At 44.7% G+C, this 22429-nt stretch overlaps 1 protein-coding gene across 1 annotated transcript in view; it reads right to left on the bottom strand.

Moving 5' to 3' along the window:
• The window catches only part of GUCY1A2 (guanylate cyclase 1 soluble subunit alpha 2), a 146753-nt gene extending 133664 nt beyond the window's left edge, over positions 1 to 13089 (bottom strand). The window contains exon 1 of the mRNA XM_086742489.1: positions 12680 to 13089. Coding sequence (XP_086598615.1) covers positions 12680 to 12940 — 261 coding nt within the window. The 5' untranslated portion in view covers positions 12941 to 13089. The remainder of the gene's footprint in view (positions 1 to 12679) is intronic.
• Between the last annotated feature and the right edge of the window lie 9340 nt (positions 13090 to 22429).

Genomic DNA, 22429 nt, shown 5'->3' with positions numbered 1-22429 from the left:
ATACCAGATCATATCCAAGTTCCATCTGGAATGATGAAATATAAGGCGGAAGGGACTGCTGAAGGTATTTAGACTGATGTCTTGCATGGCAGAGGCCACAAGACTTCCCTGAATTAATTCTGAATCCAGACATCAGGCCATGGCTAACTCTAATGTGTCAGAATAAATTGTAAAAAATCAGAATCACAGAATCATGTTGTAATTTGAGTTACAAGCAGTTGCTCAGGTCTTTCTCCAGATGATTTTTTAATGTATCACCAAGGATGGTGATCCTACAGCCTCTCTGGGCAACCTGTGCCAGTGTTTGAACACCCTTGTGACTTTTTTTTTAATAATACTGATTTGAAACTTCCCATCTTCTACCTTTCTTGCCTCTCATCCTTCTGCTGTGAAGACTTCTTCTGTGCATCCCTGTGACGAGTCTGGCTCCATCTTCTCTACACACCTCGATCAGGTAGCTATAGACTGCAACAAGATACTCCTAAAGCTGTCTCTTCTTAAAAGCTGAACAGACACAGCTCCCCCTGCCCCTCCTCAGATGACATGTACTCCATCCCTTAACCACCGTGGTAGTCCTCTGCTGACCTCAGTATCAATCCTTGAGGGATATGCAGAGGTAAGGGGTTGCTAATTCGACTTCATGACTCTGATGGCCACCTTTTGAGTCCTAAGGTCCCACCTTATTGTCCACTTAAGCAGTCCGCATCTCACCAGTTTGGCTCTAATGACACTATAGGAGACCATGCCAAAGACTTTAGGAAACTAAAGTCAAGGTAGACAACATCCCTTCATCCATTGAGCCAGTCATCATTACAGATGTCAGTCAGGTTGGTCAGGCAAAATTCATCTTCATTAAAAGTGTATACAGCGTGTTAAAGCGAATAAAGGGGTAAAATTTGGCCTGGCTGTACCAAATCACCATCTTGTTGTCCTTTTTTTTACTAAGGAAAGGCTTCCAAAAGTATTTGCTCCATAACCTTCCAAAGTACTGAAGTCAGGCTGGTTGCTCTGTACTTCCCTGGATCCTCCTTGTCCTTCTCGATGCTGAGTGTGACAGTGTGACATTTGCCTTTTTCTAGTCATCAAGCACCTCCCCTGACTTCCATGACCGGGAGGCTTTCCTGTCTCCACTCCTGCATGCTCAGGTAATGCCTCAATATCCCTCCAGGGCATCCCATCCCTGCTTCCAACTTGTGTAGATATCTTTTTTTTACATTTGAGCTCTGTGCTGAGGTCCCTGTTCATCCATACAATCCTTCTTCCATGCTTGCTTGACTTCCCGCACATGATAATGGCTTTGAGGAGTATGTAGCAGACACACCACCACCACAACCCCTGCTCATCTGTTCTCTGCTCCTCACCCTCACACTCTGGGTCAGCTTGCTCTGTCCAAAGGCGACTGCCCATGCACTGCTACCACCTCTTTGAGTTGCACGCAGCTCCTGCTCCTCACCTTCCCAGGCTGTCCTTCCTGAAGAGCCTGTGTCCATCTCCTGCAGCACTCCCATCCTGAGAAATATTCCATACAAGGATTTGCGCAATCCCACAGGAGGTCCAAGCTCAATGGCAGCATGGACATGTCTAATGCCACCTGCTTGCTCCCCATGCCACCTGCATTTGGGCATAGGCACTTCAGATGGGCTGTTTTAGTGAGGTGAGCATAAGAGCCTCTTCCATCTTGATGATAAAAGGGCTGGAGCACCTCTCTTATGAGGACAGGCTGAGAGAGTTGGGGCTGTTCAGCATGGAGAAGAGGAGGCTCCGGGGAGACCTGATAGTGGTCTTCCAGTACCTCAAGGGGGCCTACAAGAAAGATGGGGAGAGGCTGTTCAGTAGGGCCTGTTGCGATAGGACAAGGAGTAATAGTTTTAAAATAGAGGGAGGTAGATTTAGATTGGATATTGGGAAAAAAATTTTTACAATGCGAGTTGTAGAACACTGGAACAGGTTGCCCAGAGAGGTGGTGGAAGCCCCACCCCTGGAAACATTCAAGGCCAGGCTGGATGAGGCTCTGAGCAACCTGATCTAGTTGGGGATGTCCCTGCTCCTTGCAGGGGGGCTGGACTAGATGACCTTTGAAGTTCCCTTCCAACTCTGACCATTCTATGATTCTATGATTCCATGATTGATGTTCCCCTGATACTTCTTTACTGCTCCGCCTTCTCTTCAGAGAATGAAACCCCTTCCCTGACAAATATAGTTTAAAGCTCTCCTCACAAGGTTGTGAAGCCTGTTAGCAAAGACACCATCACCTCATTTTGTCAGATGAATGCCATTCCTGCTCAGCAGTCCCTGCTCCTCAGAGAGTGCCCTATGCCCATGGAGACCAAAGCCCTGCCAACAACACCAGCCACGTAGACAGGGACTGCCTTGCTAGTTGTGTCTGCTCCAAACAGAGCCTTTCCCCATCACCAGCAGGATTGAGGAGACACCAGCTGAACACCCACACCCTTTGCCCTTGCACTCAAAGCAGTGTAGTCACTCCTGATATGTTCAAGGTCTCCCCTGGCTGTGTCATTGAGGCCCACATGGATGAGCAGCAGTGAGCATAGTCCAAGAGACAAACAAGCTTTGGCAGCCTCTTTGCAACACTATGTCTGAGCTCTTGGCAAGCAGCAACCCTCCTGAGGCAGCAAGACAGGCTGGCAAATGAGTGCCTCTGTCTCCCCAGAAGACAGCTTCTGGTATCTACTACTCTCCTTTTCTTGAAGCCTCTAAGGGTTGAGGCTCAGCTGGCTCTGATGCCTCATCACAAAGGAGGTCATCTCTCCCACCTCTTTCCATGTCACTGTACCTGCTCTGTAACTGCTGAACCACACATGGAAAAGGGGCTTTACTTGTGTTGTCAGAAGTAACAAACCTCCAGCCTCCTCCACCTCAGGAGCTTACACCCTTGACCCTCAAGGGTTATCTTTATTTTTGCCTTCTTCCTTGCAACATAAGCCTTAGCTTCTTGGCTCTGCAGGGTCTCTAGAAAGACTTGTCCATCCTCCTTGCTGCATACAGACTGCTCATCATCTGCTCATCACCTACTGCTCTTCCAGCTAGCAACTCAGTGCTGCAACCAAAGCCCACCACCATTGCACAGCAGCAGGCAGGCAGTGATCCCGACCATGGCAGCCCTGCCGTGACAGCTGATGTGACTCTGCCAGCTGCCACTGTTTGCAGGATGCACTTGTAGAGAAATCTGCCCTTCTTGCTAGACCTCACCCAGCTCTCCACTAGTGTGAAACTGGTTCAAGACCTGAAGCCTGAGGAGTAATAGCTCTTCAAAAACGCTTTTATGACTAAATATAGAAAATCTTTATGAAGATATTTGTCTAAATTATCTTGAAGTATTCAATGTTCTTAACTCAGACAATTTCCTTGGAAAAAGAATTCCAGTTTAAACACTGTGTACAATTTCTTTTTTTGAGTTTAATTTTCCCTTCTTTTAACTTCATTGCCTCCAGTTTGGGAGACAAAGAGGAGAGGACTTCCTCTTTAATTGCACTCCTTGTTACAAATGTGTTTCCTAAAGCAATCAAATGTAGACTTTCCAATCTATTCTCAGAGGACAGAGACTTTAGCTTATTCCCTAGCCATTTTCTGTTGCCTCTGAAATGTCTTTCGTTTGATTGCAGCACCTTCAGAAATAAAGGTGTTGCAATCGGTAGGGCTCATCTACCCAACTGTAGGTACCCAAGGTGATCATTTCATCCTACAGTTGGCATCTAATACATGCCTGAGGACTCAGTCCTTAGAAACACACTTTCTAAAGGGTGTTTCTTTCTTTTGTCTAGAAAAGATGTGGAGCAATTGCTTTAGACTTAGACGTCTTTTAAATATTTAAGTAAGAATAGACAAATCCCACCCTGAGGTGACAGAACTGCACACAGTATCCCAGATGACTCAGTCTAAATTTACATAAATGCAGTTTCAAATTCTCCATCCCATTCCTTTTGCGTTCTAAGATAACCAGACAGAATTAGAGAAGAAAGGGATTGGATGGAACAGGGAGGTCCAAGCCAAGAGAGCAGCCAGATACACAAACAGTTTCTCCTTAACCCTAACAAGACCTCAAAGATTTTTCTTGGTGAAAGCTAAGTGGCTCCTAGCTGAGCCTCAAAAGTGCTTCAGCAGTCATGCTCTTATAAACTTCAGTGCTTAAAATTTTAAACATGAAAGTTGAAGCACTGAAGAGCATAATAGGCTCAGCTAGACACCACTTTGCTTCTATCAGAATTTCTTCTCCCCCCGCCCCCCGTCAGGTCAGGGGGCTCCTCCAGACTCTTGTGCCCTGGGCAGCTGCAAAGTTCTTCCTAGAGGAATCCGCACTTCTGCCTACAGGAGAGGCCAGATACCACAGATCTCAGCCAAATCAGCATTTTGATGTTGAAAGTTTTACATGCTTCAAATTTGTAGTGTTCAATCACTAACTCAGCAGATGTGCAAGACTTTAATTGCTGGCTTCACTGCTGGTGATCATTCACTAATCAAAAACATATTTTTTTTTCACATTTCAGAACCAATTTTAGTCAAGGCTTTGTGCATAGGTAATTACAGATCCCTAAGCACATGAGTAGGTGTGCACCTGGCCCATCAGGAAGGAAATAAATGGCAAAACACTCATTTTCACACCCAGTGTGAGTCTTTAAAATATCTACCCCATGATCATGAAAGCAGTGGAAAACTGTTCTTTCCCTGTCCTTCTGGTCACCAAAATATTGATGTTAAAGGGGCCATAAACAAAGAATCAAGGCTCCAGTTGAAGGCAAACTTTTATCAACATTCCCAAATGCCAGGAGTGGGGACATAAGCATTGAAATTGCTGCAACTAGGGAAAAGGAGAACTGAAAAAGAAAATGAATGTTCCTTTGGTATCCTACAACTTTTTGATGATACGCAAAGGAGGAAGGCTCCCTATCAGGTCCTTGTGGGTCGCCTGCACAGCCAGAGTCCCTCCCTGTCCTCATCCCAACAGCTGAAGACTGGAATGAAAGGGCACAGACAGCAATCAGAAATGGAGAAGCAGAGCTCAAATATAAGCAACGATTTGAAAATTAAAAAAAAAAATCATCTTTGGGGGTTTAATAGTGCTTTTGATAATATAATTAGGAAAAAAATGTATTTTTATTGTCTAGCTTCTGAACCTTTAGGGTGCACTCATTACTTTCTCTGTAACTATACAAGCTAAAAATGCCATTTTTCTTCACGAAAACCAGCTTCCCGATTCCAGAGGCTTGTGCTTTAAAGCACCAACTGCTTGCAGACCTCTGTGACTAGCACCAGATTTGGTATCAAGCGGGGACAATGCAGAATCCCCAGGAGTGGGCTGTCTGGGGATCCAGAGTGGGATGACGGACAGCTGGATGCAAAACAAGCTGCCCTACAACAGCTCACGATGATCCAGACAGGACAAGCCAAGCGCACAGCACCTGAGCTCAGTACCGCCTGGCACCTAAACCTGAGACCATTCTGCTCCTCAGTTCATGCAAACTGAGGTACTCTTCACAGAGAAATACTTGTGCATATCAGAGAAAATGCTTTAATGTAATAAGTTACATTGAGACTAAGAATTTTACCTCATACTATCTCATGGCAATAACAATGCAAACACTCTGAAGAAATAAAGCAGAGTTAAATAATAATTAGAAATTATAACTTCTGCATCCCCAGCTGCCTTTCAGCTAGAAGAATCACAGACATTACAGATGGAAATTACCTATTAGATCATCTAGTCTAACTCCTTGACAGTGAAGGATAAACATCTCAGGGTGCTATCCATTATCATACTGGCTGTGATCACTTTGTTCATCTTTGAATTTCAGCCATGTCTGGAATGGACAGACTGTCTGTTGTTCTGCGCTGCAGAAAGAATGGATTTGGTACGTGAGGATATAATAGATGATCTACGACTAATGCTACCTGTTCATCTTTTAATGCAACTCACATTTGCTACACAAAATCATAGCACTACTCTAGCAGACATGAAATAAAAGGCTTTACATATCAGCCCTTCTCAAGGAATTTCTTCTACTGGGATAGAAAAAAAAAAAAAAACAATTTCCTCAGTATAACTGGACCTGATTTCATATGCAGAGCTGCAGAGATGCTTATCCCTTTGAAACCTATAGAAAAACTACAGATTTTTTTGTCTTCATTTTGAAACTTCGTTTGAGACTTAGCAAGCAGACACACCTAGAAAGAATTTGGATATGAGATGGAATGATTTCTTTTACTCAAAGCTTTTTACAACAGCCTTTAACATTAGTACAAGAGGTAGAAGGAAAGAGAGGGCTTTTCTCTGTGTTAACACTGCACCTTTCACCAGGAGCACATGGGACTGCTGTGAGGCGGTAACTGCCTCTGCCCAAGCAGTTGCGAATTAAGGACATTCACCCACATTTTGACATAGCCATGACTGCACACTGCTACTTAGGGACACATACTGGTGATCATAATTTTCCTTTACACTTTACATCGTCTTTCTCTATTATTTGCAACTTCGGCCAGGGGAGAGGCAGAGAAGTGCGAAACAAGTGAGATCAGTTTTGTGGAATTAACGCCAATGCTGCCAGGCTTTGGTCTGTGTTGGCAGCCGAGATCTGCCTGTGGGCCAGCCTGATCGCCAGTGTGGACACGCTCTCTGCTCCCACGCAACAAAGACAGACGTCTGCCATGTATGAATGTTTCCACAACACTTTTTTTTTTTTTTCCAAGCACTGTAGGGAAGTCAAGACTTTAGCCTGGAACTATACGAACATTAAGAAAGCAACCATTACTATGATTGGTTTAAGTGCTAGATGTCAAATATTCAAACTCACCCTAAATAAAATTTCATCAAGGTCAATTGATTTTATTATACTTTTAAAAAATTAATCCTGTTTGCCTGTTGGAATCAGAAATCAGGAGTTTCTCGTGGGATGTGCCTTTCTTCACCATTTTCATGCTTTTTTTTTTTCCTTTACACCCTCATTACTGAGAAGGATGTTAGCCACGTAAAGCTCATCCAGCCTGGGCTATTAAGTGAATAAGCTCCTCATGCTGCTGCTATGGATATCACTTGACATTACCTTACTCCATTCAGAACGATAGGCAGAAATTACTCCTACAACAGTAGAGCTTAGACGTACCCAGTGGGTTAATGTGAATCATAAGGAGCTCAGAATGCTTGTGCAAAATTTTTTCAAAATCTCATGTAAAAATCAATTTGTTACCTGTCCTGCTAGTGGCAACAACTTCTTATCACTCCTAAAAGGAGCAGTTATTCCTTGAGAGTAAGTGGTAGAGGTTTATGACGGAGTCCAGTTCAATTTGAGCTGCTATATTGCAACTTCTCCGCCAAAAGCCCACCCCTACTCACTGAAGGATTTCTTTGCAATTAAGCAATTTGAAGTTACAGCAGTTCTGTAACATAAGTTACAGGTTCACTTTTCTCCCACTGTCAGGAGAAAGGCTATATTCAAAAAGACAATTCTTAAATTCAAAGTATTTGGCAGCAGCCAGTAGCAGCTTCCTCACTTAAACAGGAAAAAAAATGTTCTTAATTTAATGTGTCTTCATCTGGGCCTTTAAAGAATAGCAGGAATAATTCTGAATAAACAGAAAAGTATACCAGAAGTTATTTTCACTTAATAATGTTCATAGTTCAAGAGATGCGTTACATAGGCCATTCAGAAAATAAAATAAAACGGAAATCTGAGTCAGTTTAATGCTGTGTCATCCCGTAATTCTCTTTCCAGAAAGATCAGTTCAGTGCTTGGGGGTACACAGTCTCCTCCAAACACAAGCCCAGTCACTCCAAGCTCCTTTAGGGTCGTCTATACCCCTTAGATGGGAACAGAGTATTTGACTTTTCAAATCAGTGACAATTTTTTTTTTCCCGATTTTGATTCTATTTTAAGCCTGGTATTGGATACAAGTCAAGATAGAACTGGAGCAAATGTGAAAATTGCTGCAAGGAACTGGAATTCAGTAAGATACTAAATTGCATTTCTAAAGAATAAAACTTTTTCCACTGGTGCCAGGATATCATTCCCACATAGCAGAGCTCTTAAAGGCAGAAAAATTCATGTTGATAATGAATAGCATATAGTATCTTCATCTCTAGTTATAATTAATCGAAATTTATGTCATTGTGGGTGTAAAATTCATCCTTTAAAATGGAACACAACAACAAAGCTAGAATCAAACAAAAAAAAATACCATTAAATTTGCTTGTGATGTACATATTATTACTATATTTATTATATTATAGTTATATGTTTTATATATCATAGAATCATAGAATCATAGAATGGTTAGAGTTGGAAGGGACCTTCAAAGGTCATCTAGTCCAACCCCCCTGCAAGGAGCAGGGACATCCCCAACTAGATCAGGTTGCTCAGAGCCTCATCCAACCTGGCCTTGAACGTTTCCAGGGGTGGGGCTTCCACCACCTCTCTGGGCAACCTGTTCCAGTGTTCTACAACTTGCACTGTAAAAAAATTTTTCCTAATATCCAATCTAAATCTACCTCCCTCTATTTTAATATCTATCCTGTATTCTAATTATTGCAGCTGACTTCTTAGAAACAAGGTCATAATTCAATGTCCTTACTGGATTCCCAACATTTTTTGATTTATCTCCAAAAACCTGAACCCACCCCAGTGAGAAGGACATCTGTTTGTTTTGACAGCAGCTGGATGTAGCTCCGAATTTCTCTGACAGAGTACGTAACCAAAGACCCTTTGATGGTGATTCAGATGAAGGAGGACAGAATGAACATCTTTGCCCACTCAGGAACATGATTTAGGAACACGTTAGAGTGGATAGGAGCTGCCAACACAATTATGGGCTCAGTTTTGTGGGAACATCACAGAGGTGAAAGGCTGTGAGAAGGCAGAGCCAGACATGGGGCAAGAAGCATGGAGCACTGTTGGCCACGATCTTATGAGATACAGGAGTCCCAAGAGCTGAGTGTGTGTGATGTCCAGGGTTTATTGCACTGAGCTGCTAAGTTTGGTCCCACAGAACATCAACTTCACGCTCAAGCACTGAGCACAGCCTCGGCTGGGCACGGTTCCCCCGACCCTTCGGGCTGCAGCACTCAGCTGTGTCTGACTTTTTGGAGAGTCTCAGCCCTCCTGCTGTCCGTACTCCTGCTTATCAGCAACTTTGGAGGGCAACAGGGCAGCAACTCAAAATGCTGTCTGTATACGCACCGTTAGCTTGTTGAGTGCAGACGTGACAAAAAGCTGCCTCTCTTCTTGCATTGCCGCTGCTTTGCCTCCCTGCCCGGTGCACCCTGCTTCCCCGACCTTCCCCAGCACACCCTACTCATGAATGCCAAAGGTAGGGTGCATACGGAAGTCTCCTCATCTTCCTCATCATCACATGCTTTTCTCCAAAATACGCAGCTGTTTTGGTGGAGCTGAGCCCTGTCATCCTCCCAGTTCTGGCTGTTAAAAAACAGAGGGTTTGGGGTAAGCAAGTTCCAGATGAACAGTGTCCATCCTTCAGCCACCCAGGCACGTTGGGAAACCTTTACGAACCCACACGAACATAAAATGACCCTGTGCTTACTGAGGATCAGGCCCCTAATCCTGTAGTATAACAACTGCAGGAAAAATCTTTGAAAATGTACTTAAGAAAAGAGTTGGGAAATCATGTGTGCTGGAAAGTGCTTGAAGCTGTTCTCCAGGAGCAAGCAGAAGGGTTGGATTAAATTCTGCAACATGGGAAAGTCCACTTTTTTATTTTTTCCACAGTTCCATAAAAAGTAGTATTTGTGCAAAGTCACACTCAGCTAAACTTGAGACCAAGATTGCAAGTGACACAAAATGTAGTAACTTCTTTTCGCTATATTTTAATATAAAATATCTCAAATACTTCGTTACTGCATTTTACTCTACAGGATCTCTTTCCATTGACAGTACAGTTGTACTAACTCATTAAGACATTGCGCAGGAGACGTTTTCACACACATTTTTGCACTACCACTCGTTAAGACCTACCCTGCTTGCACAACCTTCTTGCCACCCTGCCCCACGGACAGAGCTCTTGCTCAGCTCCTTTGCCCCTTGGATGCTCCTTCCTGCTCAGCCTGAGGCTCTCCACATCCCCAGAGCAGCTCTCAGTAGCCCTTGCTACTGCCACATCGAAACAACATCGCCTCAGAGATCTCTCTGCATGCCACAGCAGCATTAAACACACAGAAAGAATTTTTGCTTAGTGAAAAAACACAAAAAAAATTATACTCAGTATCTCAATCCTAGCCATCGCCAAGGAAAAGCACAAAATTTAGGCTAAGTATAAACCTCAGGAACCTGTAGCATCCTTCAACTTTGAAAGTGTTCAGCACTTGGATGGGGACAAATTGCTGCTGCGTTCATGTCGGAAAGGAAAATATCAAGCCACTGCAGGGAATATATGTAGTATGTGCATCCACACTCTCTCACTTGTACACAAATGCATGTTTATATTCTTAACAGTGACCCATATCTATAGTATCATGGAATTAAGATATATCTACACCTATAATAAAAGTATTAAACCTTTTTCTTCAGAAAGAATATATGTCAATACACCCTTCAGACTTGCCTTACAATTTTACAAATTATGGGAATGAGTCCCACTTTACACTAATTTTATAGTCAAAGGTTTTTGTTGTTTTTTTTTTTTTTACTTCTAATTAAAGTTATTCCTGATTTATATTATCAGATGTGTGAAAATAATCAGATTCAAAGTCTTAGACATATGGTAACTTCACTTGTTGCAAGAAGGCATGTATTCAGTATCACAGAACAGATTCTCAGTAAGAAAGGAATGCACCAAAATAACAAAGCACCTGAACAGTGATTTCTCAGAGTGAAAAATGAAAAGACAGGGAACCTGATTCTTTTCTTATACAGAGACTGCGACAACATGACTTTTTAGTCTTAATCACACGAATTTATGCCAAAATGTGTAAGATGGGAGTGAAGCACTAGTTACAATGCCAAGATAAAAAGGGAAATTTTAAGCAATATGTATCACATATTAAAATTTAAAAAGAACATTGTTTTTCAGCAGTAAGGGTTGCTATAATTATCTCCCAAGGAAGCCATGGAAGCTGTTGTGTGGGACATCAAAACCAGGCTGGACAAAATTTTTGTATTCTTAAATTAAATTTCTGTAAGAACAGGAAGGAAAGAGCACTATAAGATCTATCAAAGTTTTCCTCGTCTCTTAATTCAATGAATGTGCTTATTTTAAAAATAAATTCAACAATTTGTCAAAGCTTTAAAACTGTAAGTGCCTTTTATAGCAACTCAATAGAGGAGCTAACAGTCAAAGCTGGGAAAATACAAATACTAAGGTTATCTAAAAATACTGCACTGAGCTACTTCAGAATACTTCAAATATTTTGGGTAACACATGCTCTAATTACACTGTAGTATTATTATCAAATTAAAAAGCTTAATTTTTTTTTTGTACTAAAACAAGACAGGTCACCTGAGATACCATCTATTAATATCAACATTACAAGACTAGATTCCCAGTGGAGTGGGAAAAAAATCAATGGGAAAGAAAAGTCTGAACTGAACCTGTCCGACTGTCAGCTTTGTAAGACACTGCTGGTTTCTCCCATGAAATAGCTTGCCTACTCCTACCTAGCCAGTTCACAAAACACCATCAGAAAAAAGAATATTGAATGCAAAGCAAACTGATAGCTGATGGTGATAAGGCTTGTCAGTGATTTCCAAAGCTGGATAACAATATGCAAGGAGATGGATTCAATGTCACAAAATTCGATACGGTTGCAATTAATTGCAATTAAGACTACTTGTTGCAATTAATGTTTTATACCTCAACATGTTACAATATCCCAGTGACCAAACGAGCATTCAGTTACAGCTGAAACTTCATGAGGAAAATTTAATGATGGTCACAGCGGTATTTAGAGGAGCGTAGCACAATCAAACAGAAAGGCTGGAGAAGAATCTTCTATTTCACATGAATCTACCAGAAAGCCTCAGCCAGTGATTTCAGCCTTACAAAGCAATACTAGCGTATGTTACGGGTTCTACCCAAATTCACTCCTTATTTTAGCATACGCAGTGCTTCACTGATTCTCAACTACAGGTGTAGCTATCCAGATAGCCGTAAGTCATGGATTTCAAAGTATACTTTAAAGAAATTGATCTCTCAGGAACATCAGTGCATCTGGGAGGCTGAGAGACGGAAATCTGTTGCTGAAATATTTCTGAACGCTAAGTCGAAACTTTTTTTTTACCTTGTTCAGCACGGAAAAACCCTATGAATGCAAGTTCACCTCTCCTTTATGCTGAAGGAAGAACGTGCATGCCCCGCATCGTACAGATGCAACTTTTTATTGAAAAACGGTGCTCGTGCCAGACAGCAATCAGCACTTTGATTTTACCATTTCTTTCCGTTCAGAAAGGGGCTCGGCGGAAACGATGAGCCCAGCCCAACCGGCAACCACGCGCGTTTCTGCCTCCTCGACCCCATTTCCAGCACCGGGCTGCCGAGACCCCCACTCCCGCAGGTCGGTGGGGCTGGCAGCCCGCAGCCCGGGCGGGCACGGCGGGGCAGGGGGGCCGCCCGGGAGGCGGTGACGGGGCACCGCCGCCTCCCTCCCTCGGCAGACCGGACCCCGCCGAGCAGCCGCCGGGAGCCGCGGGGGTGGCGGGGCCGGGGGCTGCGGGGCACTCACCGCGGGGGCCGTCAGCCGGCGGATGCTCTCGCCCAGCGAGTCCAGGTTGACCCGCCGGCGGCGCGGAGCGCGGCGTGCACCGGCGCTGGCCGCGGCGGCGGCGGCGGCGGCGAAGGGGGTGTCGGCGGGGCCGGGGGGGCTGCGGCTGCCGTTCCAGCAGAGGCGGGACAGGGGACACTCGCCCTCCTCCTCGGGGCTGGTCTCCGGGCAGTCCGAGCCCAGTGAGCTGAAGGACTCCGAGGAGATCTTGCGCCGGGACATGGTGCGGCGGTGGCGGCGGCGGCGGGGCTCAGCGCGGGGCGGCGGGTAGCCGCGGCGGAGAGCGCCGAGCGGCGGGGCCGCGGGGGCGGCCGCCTCGCATGGCCGCGGGTGTCCCTGGGCGGGAGGCGGCGGAGACGCCGCGCCGGGGCCGGCGCAACGCCGCGCCCCTCGGCCCCGCTGCCCGGCTCCGCGCTGCGCCGCGCCCGGCCCGGGGAACGCGGGTGCTGCGCGGCGCCGCGCCGCGCCCGGAGGCTTTAAAGCGGTGGCGGCGGCGGCCGCTGCCCTCCTCTGCCTGGGCCGCCCGCCCTCGCTCTCCCCTCCCCCGGTTCCCTCGCTGCTCCGCGGGGATCACGTGTTGTTTGGAGCCCTTTCCCCCTCCTCCTCCCGCCTCCCCCCGCCCCACTCGCCGCCGGTCGCGCTCAGCCCCGCACGCCGCGGCACGCAGCGGCCGCCTGGCCCCGCTCCCCCGCACCAGGGCGTGCTGCCACGGCTCCGCCTGGCCCTGGGCGGCCGGTGGAACCGGCGGCGGCGGGGTGGCGAGGGCCGGAGCCGGCGATCAGCCCCCGCCGGCTGCTGGGAGGGTGGGCGAGGCGCTCCGCTCTCCTTCCTGCGCCGTAGAGCCCGGCGAAGAGGCAGCGGGGACACGGGCCGAGACCCCCGCACGGCTCCGCGGGGCGCGGCGGGGCCCGCGGCTGGGGCTGGGTGCGGCCCGGGGCCCGCCCGCACCGGCCGCCCCGGCTCCGGCCACGGCCCCCTCCCCGGCGGCGCTGGCGGTGCTGGACAGCTCCCTGCGGCTGGCGCCGGGCGAGCCGCGGCCGGGAGAACCGGTCCGCCTTCCCCCGCCCGTCGCTTGCCGCCAGCGAACTTTTGGGAATAGCGTTGGGGAACCTGAAGCTTGGGAAAGAAATCGCTTCAAAGCGCTGGGAAGGCAGGATACTGCCATCGGCTTTCAGAGGCTAAAGTTCTCCTCATCTTTGTGTGAGCGCTGCTCCCGCTGCCGTTGCGGGTCATGTCCAAAAAAAGAAAGGAAGAAACTGAATTCATTCCCCTGCAGCAGCCCTGTGCTACTGCCTTGCAAAAGGAGAAAGGAGCGGGGTGGAGGATACAAAGGAGAGGAGCTTGGATACAGAGTGACCCCCGTGGAGACAAGGCCAGGTGTCTCCTTCCCAGCTGTCCCCACCCATGCAGTCTGCGTAAGACGCTTTCAGAGTCCCGTGGCGGTAGTGGTAACCCCACACAGTCCTTCTCGGCCCAAAGGCTCCAAGGAAGTGTGATCTCAGCTGTAGTGTTTCTTCCTGCTGTCAAGGAAGGCAGCTTGTCATTACTTCATCTTTGTTCAAACAAAAAAAAAATTAAAATACAATGATTTTAAGATGGCTTTTACTCTGCTTTTCCCCTGTATTATGACATATGTTTTACAACCTTATCCTGTGAAATGTCTGAGTGCAGCCTGAACAAGAACCCACTGGAAAGACTGGGAAGATTTCCACGGGTATGGAGGAGCTCTTGGGCATGGCCCTAGGCAGCACGGACCTGTGGCTGCTTTCAGAAGGGGCCCAGGTCTGTGGCTGAGCACTGTACTGTTAACTAGGGCACCACAACCCTTGCCAGGCCATTACTTTCAGTGTCGTCATCCCGGTTTCTCTTGGCTCACCCAGTTTCTGTTTCTTTTTCTTTTTTTCCTATAGAAATACATATGGAGTAAGAGAGGCAGTGAATCTCCTTTTATCTTGCCATACTTTTTAAATTTCTGAGGCTTGAAGCCTGTGGCTTGAAAGGCTGTATATTAAAGCCAGAGTCATCCATAGCACCGCCTGTTGCCTTATTAAATATTACACTTGGGATACAGAGACTTTCTTTTTGCAGCCCTGGCAATGTCCTCAGCAGCCCTAGGACAGGAATCAGACATGACTTCACCTGAAAGTTAATTCACGCATGAACCTTCAGTTCTGTTGTCCTCCTCTGTCCTTCCTCCTCTAGGGAATAAAAATATTCATCAGCACCTGAGTGCAGAGAGATGAGGCAGTTCCTCTGCCTTTTCCTTCTTCCCTCCGAAGAAATCCTCATTTTAACAGATTCTTTGAGACCTGCAGCACAAGCCCCTGCCTGCCCTCAGGCCAAGCTCCCACTGTTGAGGGGATTCAGGAATTAAGGGGTCTGGAAGGCGTCCGTTGGTGCTAAACACTATCCCTAGCACAGGCTGCTGTTAACTTTCTCAACATGCTTCCGTTTCTATTAAACTTACTTCCTTCTCGTGGACCATATCAGTACAGTCCTCAGTGAAGCAGGCTTCCACTGGTTTCCTGGCTGACACAGCAACCGTGACAACTGGGTAAAGAGCCACATAGTTTAGTGTTGGAAACGCAAATACATATTTATAAGTCTAAGCTGCTAAAATACCGAAGTGTCAACTGGTGCCATGTGCAATACTTCAGCTGTAGGGTAAGCAACTTGCCTGTGGGCATATTTGCATTTTATTCAGCACTAGGGAAAAATGGTTCCAAGATGACAAAACTGACACTTTTAAAGTCTTCAGTTTCCTCTTTTTCTTAAAGTTTTAAGTACCACTTCCCAATGCAACTTATCATTAGCATTTGACAGCAGAGTTACCCTTGCAACATTAAAAATTAGTTTTTCATGCCCGTCGTGGCCATCTTCCTTTTACATCTGTAATGTGATGACCCTGAAATGGGAAGGGAAATTCTTTGCTTCAGTGCTTCAGTGACTATTCCTGAGGTCAGGATTGTGCTAACTGAATGCACTCAGATACCAAGCCAATTCACTGGACTCGGTGTTGCTATTCACTGGCTATTCTGCTCAGCTATGACTTTTAAAATATGTGGAAGCAAGCCTCATACCTGCCTGGTCCAGTTACAAAGATGTTGGTCTGCATACTGCAACTCTCTTTGGGATTCATGATATAAAATACATGGAATTGGATAGAGGCACCAGCTGGAAAAGTGCCAAACACCATCTCAAGATGTCTGGAGCTAAATAGAAATGGGCAGCAGAAGATTCAAGATGATGCAGGCCCTGGAGGTCAGTCTGGTCAGCCAACAAGTCGATTGGTCCCTGGCTAATTATTCTCATTTTATTCCTCCCGATCCAGAGACAACCTTGGCAAAAGCTAAATACCACAGTGGGTTGCTTCATCTGACAGTCAAACGCCTTTGACAGCACATAGACATAGACAGTTACAGCACATAAGAGAACAAATGTTCTTTTATACATGTCTCATCAGCCCAAATTTGCAGTTGCCACATTATTGGATGAATAGCAGAAGTGCCTGTAAAATGTAGAAGGTTCACCAAAATAGTGCCTATGTTACTTTTTCTATCATACTACGACAGAGTGTGATGTATGTGTCCCACGTGTATTGCAGACAGTTCAGAGAAAAATACTAATATTTTTAGTTCTTTTGCAATCTCTAATGTATAATTACTCTTCTAAGAAAATTATTTTCAAATGCACAAATGTTTTAGAAATGGTTATCTGTTTTCATTTTTTTTCTTGGTTCTAATAAGCAAAGCTCACAATACTGAGTTCAGCCCTGACAGAAAATGCCTGGTCTTTAATTTCCATTATTTTATTGTTATTTATTCATTATTTTTATCTATTTGTTATTAACTAAGCATTTCTTATCAGGCATCATATGTTGGAGTTTAGATGTTGTTACTTTTACTTACAAATGCAGTTCACAGAGCCTTGGAAGATTAAAACAACAAAAACAACTTAATCGCAGTGCATTGCATTGTCCTATCTGCATTTGTGGAGAAAATGTTAGTCGCAGAGCTGCCAGAAGAAACTACTTGGATTAATCCCACTTAGGGATTAGTTGCATGTATCACATACACCACGTATATATTTCATATCATTTCACCTAATACATTATATGGCTTTTTATAATGATCTTTTTGTCGTACTACTGAACCTATAAGTACTTAATTTTCCTTTAATAGAAAAGATTGTTGTCCTGGGATCAATGTCTCCCACAGAGAAAGTAAACATCTGTTTTGCAAAGCATTTCTAAAGCAGCAGGAGACCATTATCCTGTGACAACATTCTATTACAATTACTTTATTGCAGTCAGGCAAAATGAGTGATGTGTAGCAAATTTATTCTTTTTTCACATTCTGCCAAACCTTCCTGTTCTTTATCCAATGACTTCCATCTGGAGTATTGCCTGGAAGGATGCTGGGGCATTCTGCCATTTGTCATTAATGATCTGTTGAATTACAATTGGCTTAAAGAACTGATCAATTTTATGTTTCAACTACTCAGAAATAAAGTTTATGTGCAAGATACAGCACATTTGCATTGGCCAACATTGATGTTCTAGTAATCAGGCTGTGTTTGAGTCCATCATGTTGCACGGTGTATTACTCAGGGAGTAATTCATCTATTTCACACTGTGAGAGGAGATATTACTTAATGAAGGCAGCAGAATCTGGGTCTTAATGCTCATAAAATGTCTTTAATCTGTGATCTTCAGTGCACTTTTCAGAGATTTTTTTTCTTGTGGATGAGAAAAGCAAAGCACTGGTGACTGATATTGTAAGTCTCACACTGCACAGCAGATCAATAGCAGAATCAGGAATTCTTCTTTGCCTAATCTAACTTCAAGACAACTTTATTCAGAATCCATTGACTTGAAACATGAATGGCCAGCATCAGATCCGTTCATCATTTCAGAGATTTTACTATACCAGCTTGCCAAAGAAGGATGAAAACAAGATGTCAAGGCTGTGGAAGGAGATTTGTTATATTGACATCATCACTATTTCACAAAAAAAAAATAAAAATGGTGGAGGAAGCTGCTGAGGGAGTGAAAAAAAAATAAGAATGCCCAAATAACAGTGCTCTGACTCAGGTGATTAGGTCAAACTGAGACTGCAAATCTCAGGGAGAACTTCTGACAGCATACAGCTTCAATTAATTGTCTAGAAGGAACACCCAGCTGGGTAACCACTCAGACTTAAGAATTTATAAATTGTAAAATAAAAAATGTAGTACAATGCTCAAAACCTCTTATTTCCATTTGGCTTGCACCGAGAGACAGATTTGTTGAATTCAACACCAGACCAGGTAAATTGAACCTCCTCTTGATCAGCATTTCTTCTGTGTCCTGAGTGTTTTACCCTGAGGACAGCAGATAACAGAGGGCCCATGAGTTCTTCCTCAGAGTTACCTATAAACCCCATCCAAATTTGTTTAAAACACTGAAACAAGAAGATGCTGATGGGCATCTTATATAGTCTAGAGCTACCTCACCCCAGCACTCTTTGCAGCTTAGTCAAGCCACTATTTATAGAACTGCTCCCTGTGGAAGCCACCTAGTTTTCCCTCTTGCAACCATATTTATCCCAGACAGACTTCCCTCTATAAGCAGTTTTTGTAAGGATATCAATGTCATCCATCAGGCTAATCCAAAGAAAATATAATGGGAGCTACATATGAGATTGTTCTGATTTTGTTTAGTAAGGGGGAGCCTAAGGTGGTAGCTTCTGTAGGAAACTGCTAGAAGTCGCTCCCCTTTGTTCAGTGGACTCGGCCAGGCCTAGGGCGGACCTGCTGCTGGCCAAGGCCAAGCCGATTGGTAGCAGAAGGTCCCATGATAACGCCTCTGTGATAATGTATTTAAGAAGGGGAAAACAGAAAAAAAAAAAGGAAAAGAAGATGTGAAGCAGCTGAGCTGGGGGCAGAGAAGGGGAGGCGCAAGCTTTGTGGCCCTTGCAGGCCTCACCCTCTGGCCTCCCGCCTGGCAGCCGACTGGGCCCAATTAGGCCCAGTCCGGCTACAAGAAGTGGAGAGGAGATGAGAAGTGAATAAGATGTAAAAAGGATCCTGAGAGACATCTACCAGCCTGTTGTGAGGAACGGCTGCAGACGCCAAGGTCAGTGAAGAAGGAGGGGGAGGAGTAATGCAGCTCCTGGCCAAGATTCCCCTGCAGCCCGTGGTAACGACCATGGTGGAGCAGGTTGTCCCCCTGCAGCCCATGGAGGTCCACGGAGGAGCAGAGATTCACCTGCAGCCCATGGAGCCATGCCAGAGCAGGTGGAGGCCTGAAAGAGGCTGTGGCCTGTGGAGGGCCCGCTGGGACAGCTGTTCTAGAGGGACTGCACCCCATGGAAGAGATGACCCATGCCAGAGCAGTTTCACGAAGGACTGTGGCCCGTGGGAGGGACCCCGCGAAGGAGCAGGGGAGGAATGCAAGGAGTTCTTCCCCCGATGATGAAGCAGCGGCATGAAACAACGCGTGATGAACTGACCGCGACCCCCATTCCCTTTTCCCCCCTGTGCCGCTCGGGAGGGGAAGGTAGTAGAGATAATGTTAAGCCCGGGAAGAGGGAGTGGTGGGGGGAGGTTATCTTGTTCCCTGTCTCATTCTTCTGCTAGTTTTAGAAATAAATGAATAGTTTTCCCCAGGTCGAGTCTGTTTTGCCCGTGACAGTAACTTTAAGGATTTCTCCCTGTCCTTATCTCAAACCTCGAGCCGTTTTTCCTTATTTCATCTCCCCCTATTCTCTCGGAGGGTTGGGGGAGTGAGAGAGAGACTGCATTGTCTGTTCCCGGTCGGGGTTGAACTACAACAGAGATTAAAGCTGATTCTCTTTCAAGCATCCTCTGTATCATAGCAGGGTTTCAAGCAGACATTTTTCTAGACTTCTGGAGCAGCTCCCTGCACTCTTCATACATCATGAGAATCCAAGACAGCACGGACTTTAGGAGCTTCTTGTGCCCTGGTCAGAGGCTGAATTAAACCAGGACCCTCCTGTTTTCCGAAATGGCTGCTAGGACTGCTCATCTCCCAAGGGAAGGCAGAGTTGATGCCCGTGAGGCAGGGTGACCCTCATATCCCACTGCTCTGGCTTGCTTATAGAAATTCCCCTTTGCAGTCTCTCGCATGGCCCATAAGAGATTCCAGGCAGTCCTGTGGTGTTCCCTGGGCTCAGGATGGGCTAGGAAAGCACAGAGCAGCTCTGGAAGCAAAGGGAAGGAGTTAGCAGGTAAGTCCTGGGAAAATCAGGGTAGCCATGAAGTACTGACCAGGTTTTACCAGGTCTGAACTTGACCTGATAGAGGAGCAGTTTGCCAAGGCAGGCGGTGCTACACAGCATCTGGGAGATGACCAGCATGCGGCAGGGCTTGTACTAGGCGGATTTTCTTGGCTAGCTCATCCAGGACCCGGCTGGGACTGTGACAGCAGGTTCTACCAAAGGAGGCCAAGCCAGTGTACATAGCACATAGTGTTGTGCTGCACATTCTTCAGTGCCATCTGAGCAAGCTGGTCCTTTCCACAAACATTACACTTTTATTACAGTTCATCTCTTCACAAATTGACACCTTCTATCAGATGTTTTCCAATTTAACAATTGCAAAATGTAAAACACTGTCATTAATGTACTCTTACCAACTGGCCAAAGATCAACTCACACTGACATCTTGTCTGATTAGATTACCTTTTTCTTTTTTATCTTAACAGCAGGAAATATTTTACCCAGTCTTGTTTAAAAGTGAGACTTCATGTCATATAATGAGTGGAAACACTTTCTCTTGGAAGCTTCTTTGCATCCTATAATGGATGAAATGATTAACAAATTGTCTGCAATAATTTGATCCTGTGAAGCACAAAGAGAAAGAAGAAGTTTTACCTATATATAGTTTCAGCAACAAGAAAGAGAGAGCAAGAATATGCTCATACCTGTAGATGCAGATAATAACAAACCATTAAGATAGTAGCTCAGCGAATAAAAATTATCTGCAATATCTACCTACAGGATATTATTTGCTGAACATAAAGTCAGCCAAATGTTGTCCAAATGAAAGATTCTACTGATCTTCTAGATAAAATCTATTGTAATAAAATCTACCCTATTTCATCCAGAGATGGCAAATGATCCCGTGCAAGAGCAATTTCTGCAAGGAGGAAAATGTAATGTGCATATCTCCTTACAATGCTGGTACAACTGTCCCCACCTCTTTCACTAGATGTATCTTCAAAGTGAACTTCAGTCTGCCTCTGCTTAGTGGTGCATAGCAGTTTTAAGCACTTAGTGGTGTTCAGGAACCTTTCCAGATGTTCAGCTATCTAACGTGCCGATGTTGTGGCTACTTGTGTAAAAAGAATCCTAATATTCTAGATAAATTTTTACAAGAGTTGCAAGATACGGTGACTTAAGTTTTAGCATGAGTTCAGAATACACTTTTCTATTGCTTCCATTCTTCTCTTGAGCCTTTAATCCCTGAAAAATTATTTGCTCTTTTTTCCTCATTCTTCACTTTCACTTGGCTCCTTAGAACAAGGCTACAGGTGAATACCAAGGTAAATTATTTTCCTTCATTTAGTTCCAGTCACTTTGTTTTGGTGACAGAATACAACTTTCAAATATGAGCACTAGTGCTACTCAGAACACTGTCACTCTCACTGATGTAAATTTTGTTACCACAATTTCATATTCCAAGGTTTCTTGTGTTCTTTGCAAAACAGCTCATCCTTTCCCGGAGGAATATTTCTATGCAGAGAGGAGTGTGAATGCTAATGGAAAAGCTGTGCACGGAGAGTACTTAAATAAATATATTTTATAAGCGTAGCACAACTAGCACACAACTAGAAACAAATATATATGTGTGTGTGTGTGTAATATCAGCTTCAGAATTTGAGTTGGACCCTGTCTAAAATGTTATTTTGGGAGGAGGAGGAGGAGGAGACAAGCAAACAAAAAAAAAAAGGAAAATGTAGGGAAAAAAGCCTAGTCCTTTTCACTATGAAAAACTCCTGATTCTCAAGTCCTCTTTCATGTCAACATATTTTACACAAAAAGGTCCAACGAAGGTAGGTTACTGGGAGGGAATCACACGTTGGGCGCAGGGGGTTTGCAGTGTGTTTGCCGTACATCAATATTTCACTTTTGTAGCATGTTTCATTCCTAACTTCTCAAGGTGATTTGCAAGCAATTACAGAGCAAATGTCTGTAATGTGAATAAGCTTGAACAAACTACCACGATTTCATGGTGGATTTAAAAGCACTGTGGGCAAATCCAGTTGTTTTCATCTCTACTGATACCAGCTGGGGTGTTCAGCACCTTGCAGGACGTCCTCAGGACTTCTCTGAATCAAGCTCTGGGTCAATCAGTCTCAAAATCTTTTGCAAGAAAAAAAAAAAAAAAACCACAGGCAAGGTACATACTGCTATAATATGAATTTAACTGCTTATAGCAATACAAAATAAGCTCTAGCTACCAACATTTGCTGCTAAAGGAATAATATATTTTTTTAAAAAAAATGGTCTCCTTAGATAAATAAAACAGATGTGCAAAGTATTTTTACAGAAAAGTACCATTAAGAGTCTGAAACAATGGAACTGAGTCTTAAGAGAATATTTAACATTTTGCAATTAAAGCTGATAGGTGAACCAGAAGTTTGGAATATTTCTCTTAAGAAGACAAGGTAGATCTAAGCCCTCACTGCAGTGGTGCAGCCAAGTGCCT

The sequence above is a fragment of the Chlamydotis macqueenii genome, chromosome 1 (assembly GCF_036417535.1).
Source record: "Chlamydotis macqueenii isolate bChlMac1 chromosome 1, bChlMac1.mat, whole genome shotgun sequence".
NCBI lineage: Eukaryota > Metazoa > Chordata > Aves > Otidiformes > Otididae > Chlamydotis > Chlamydotis macqueenii.
Note: the sequence above shows the minus strand (reverse complement) of the source record. Positions and strands in the feature narration are given on the sequence as shown.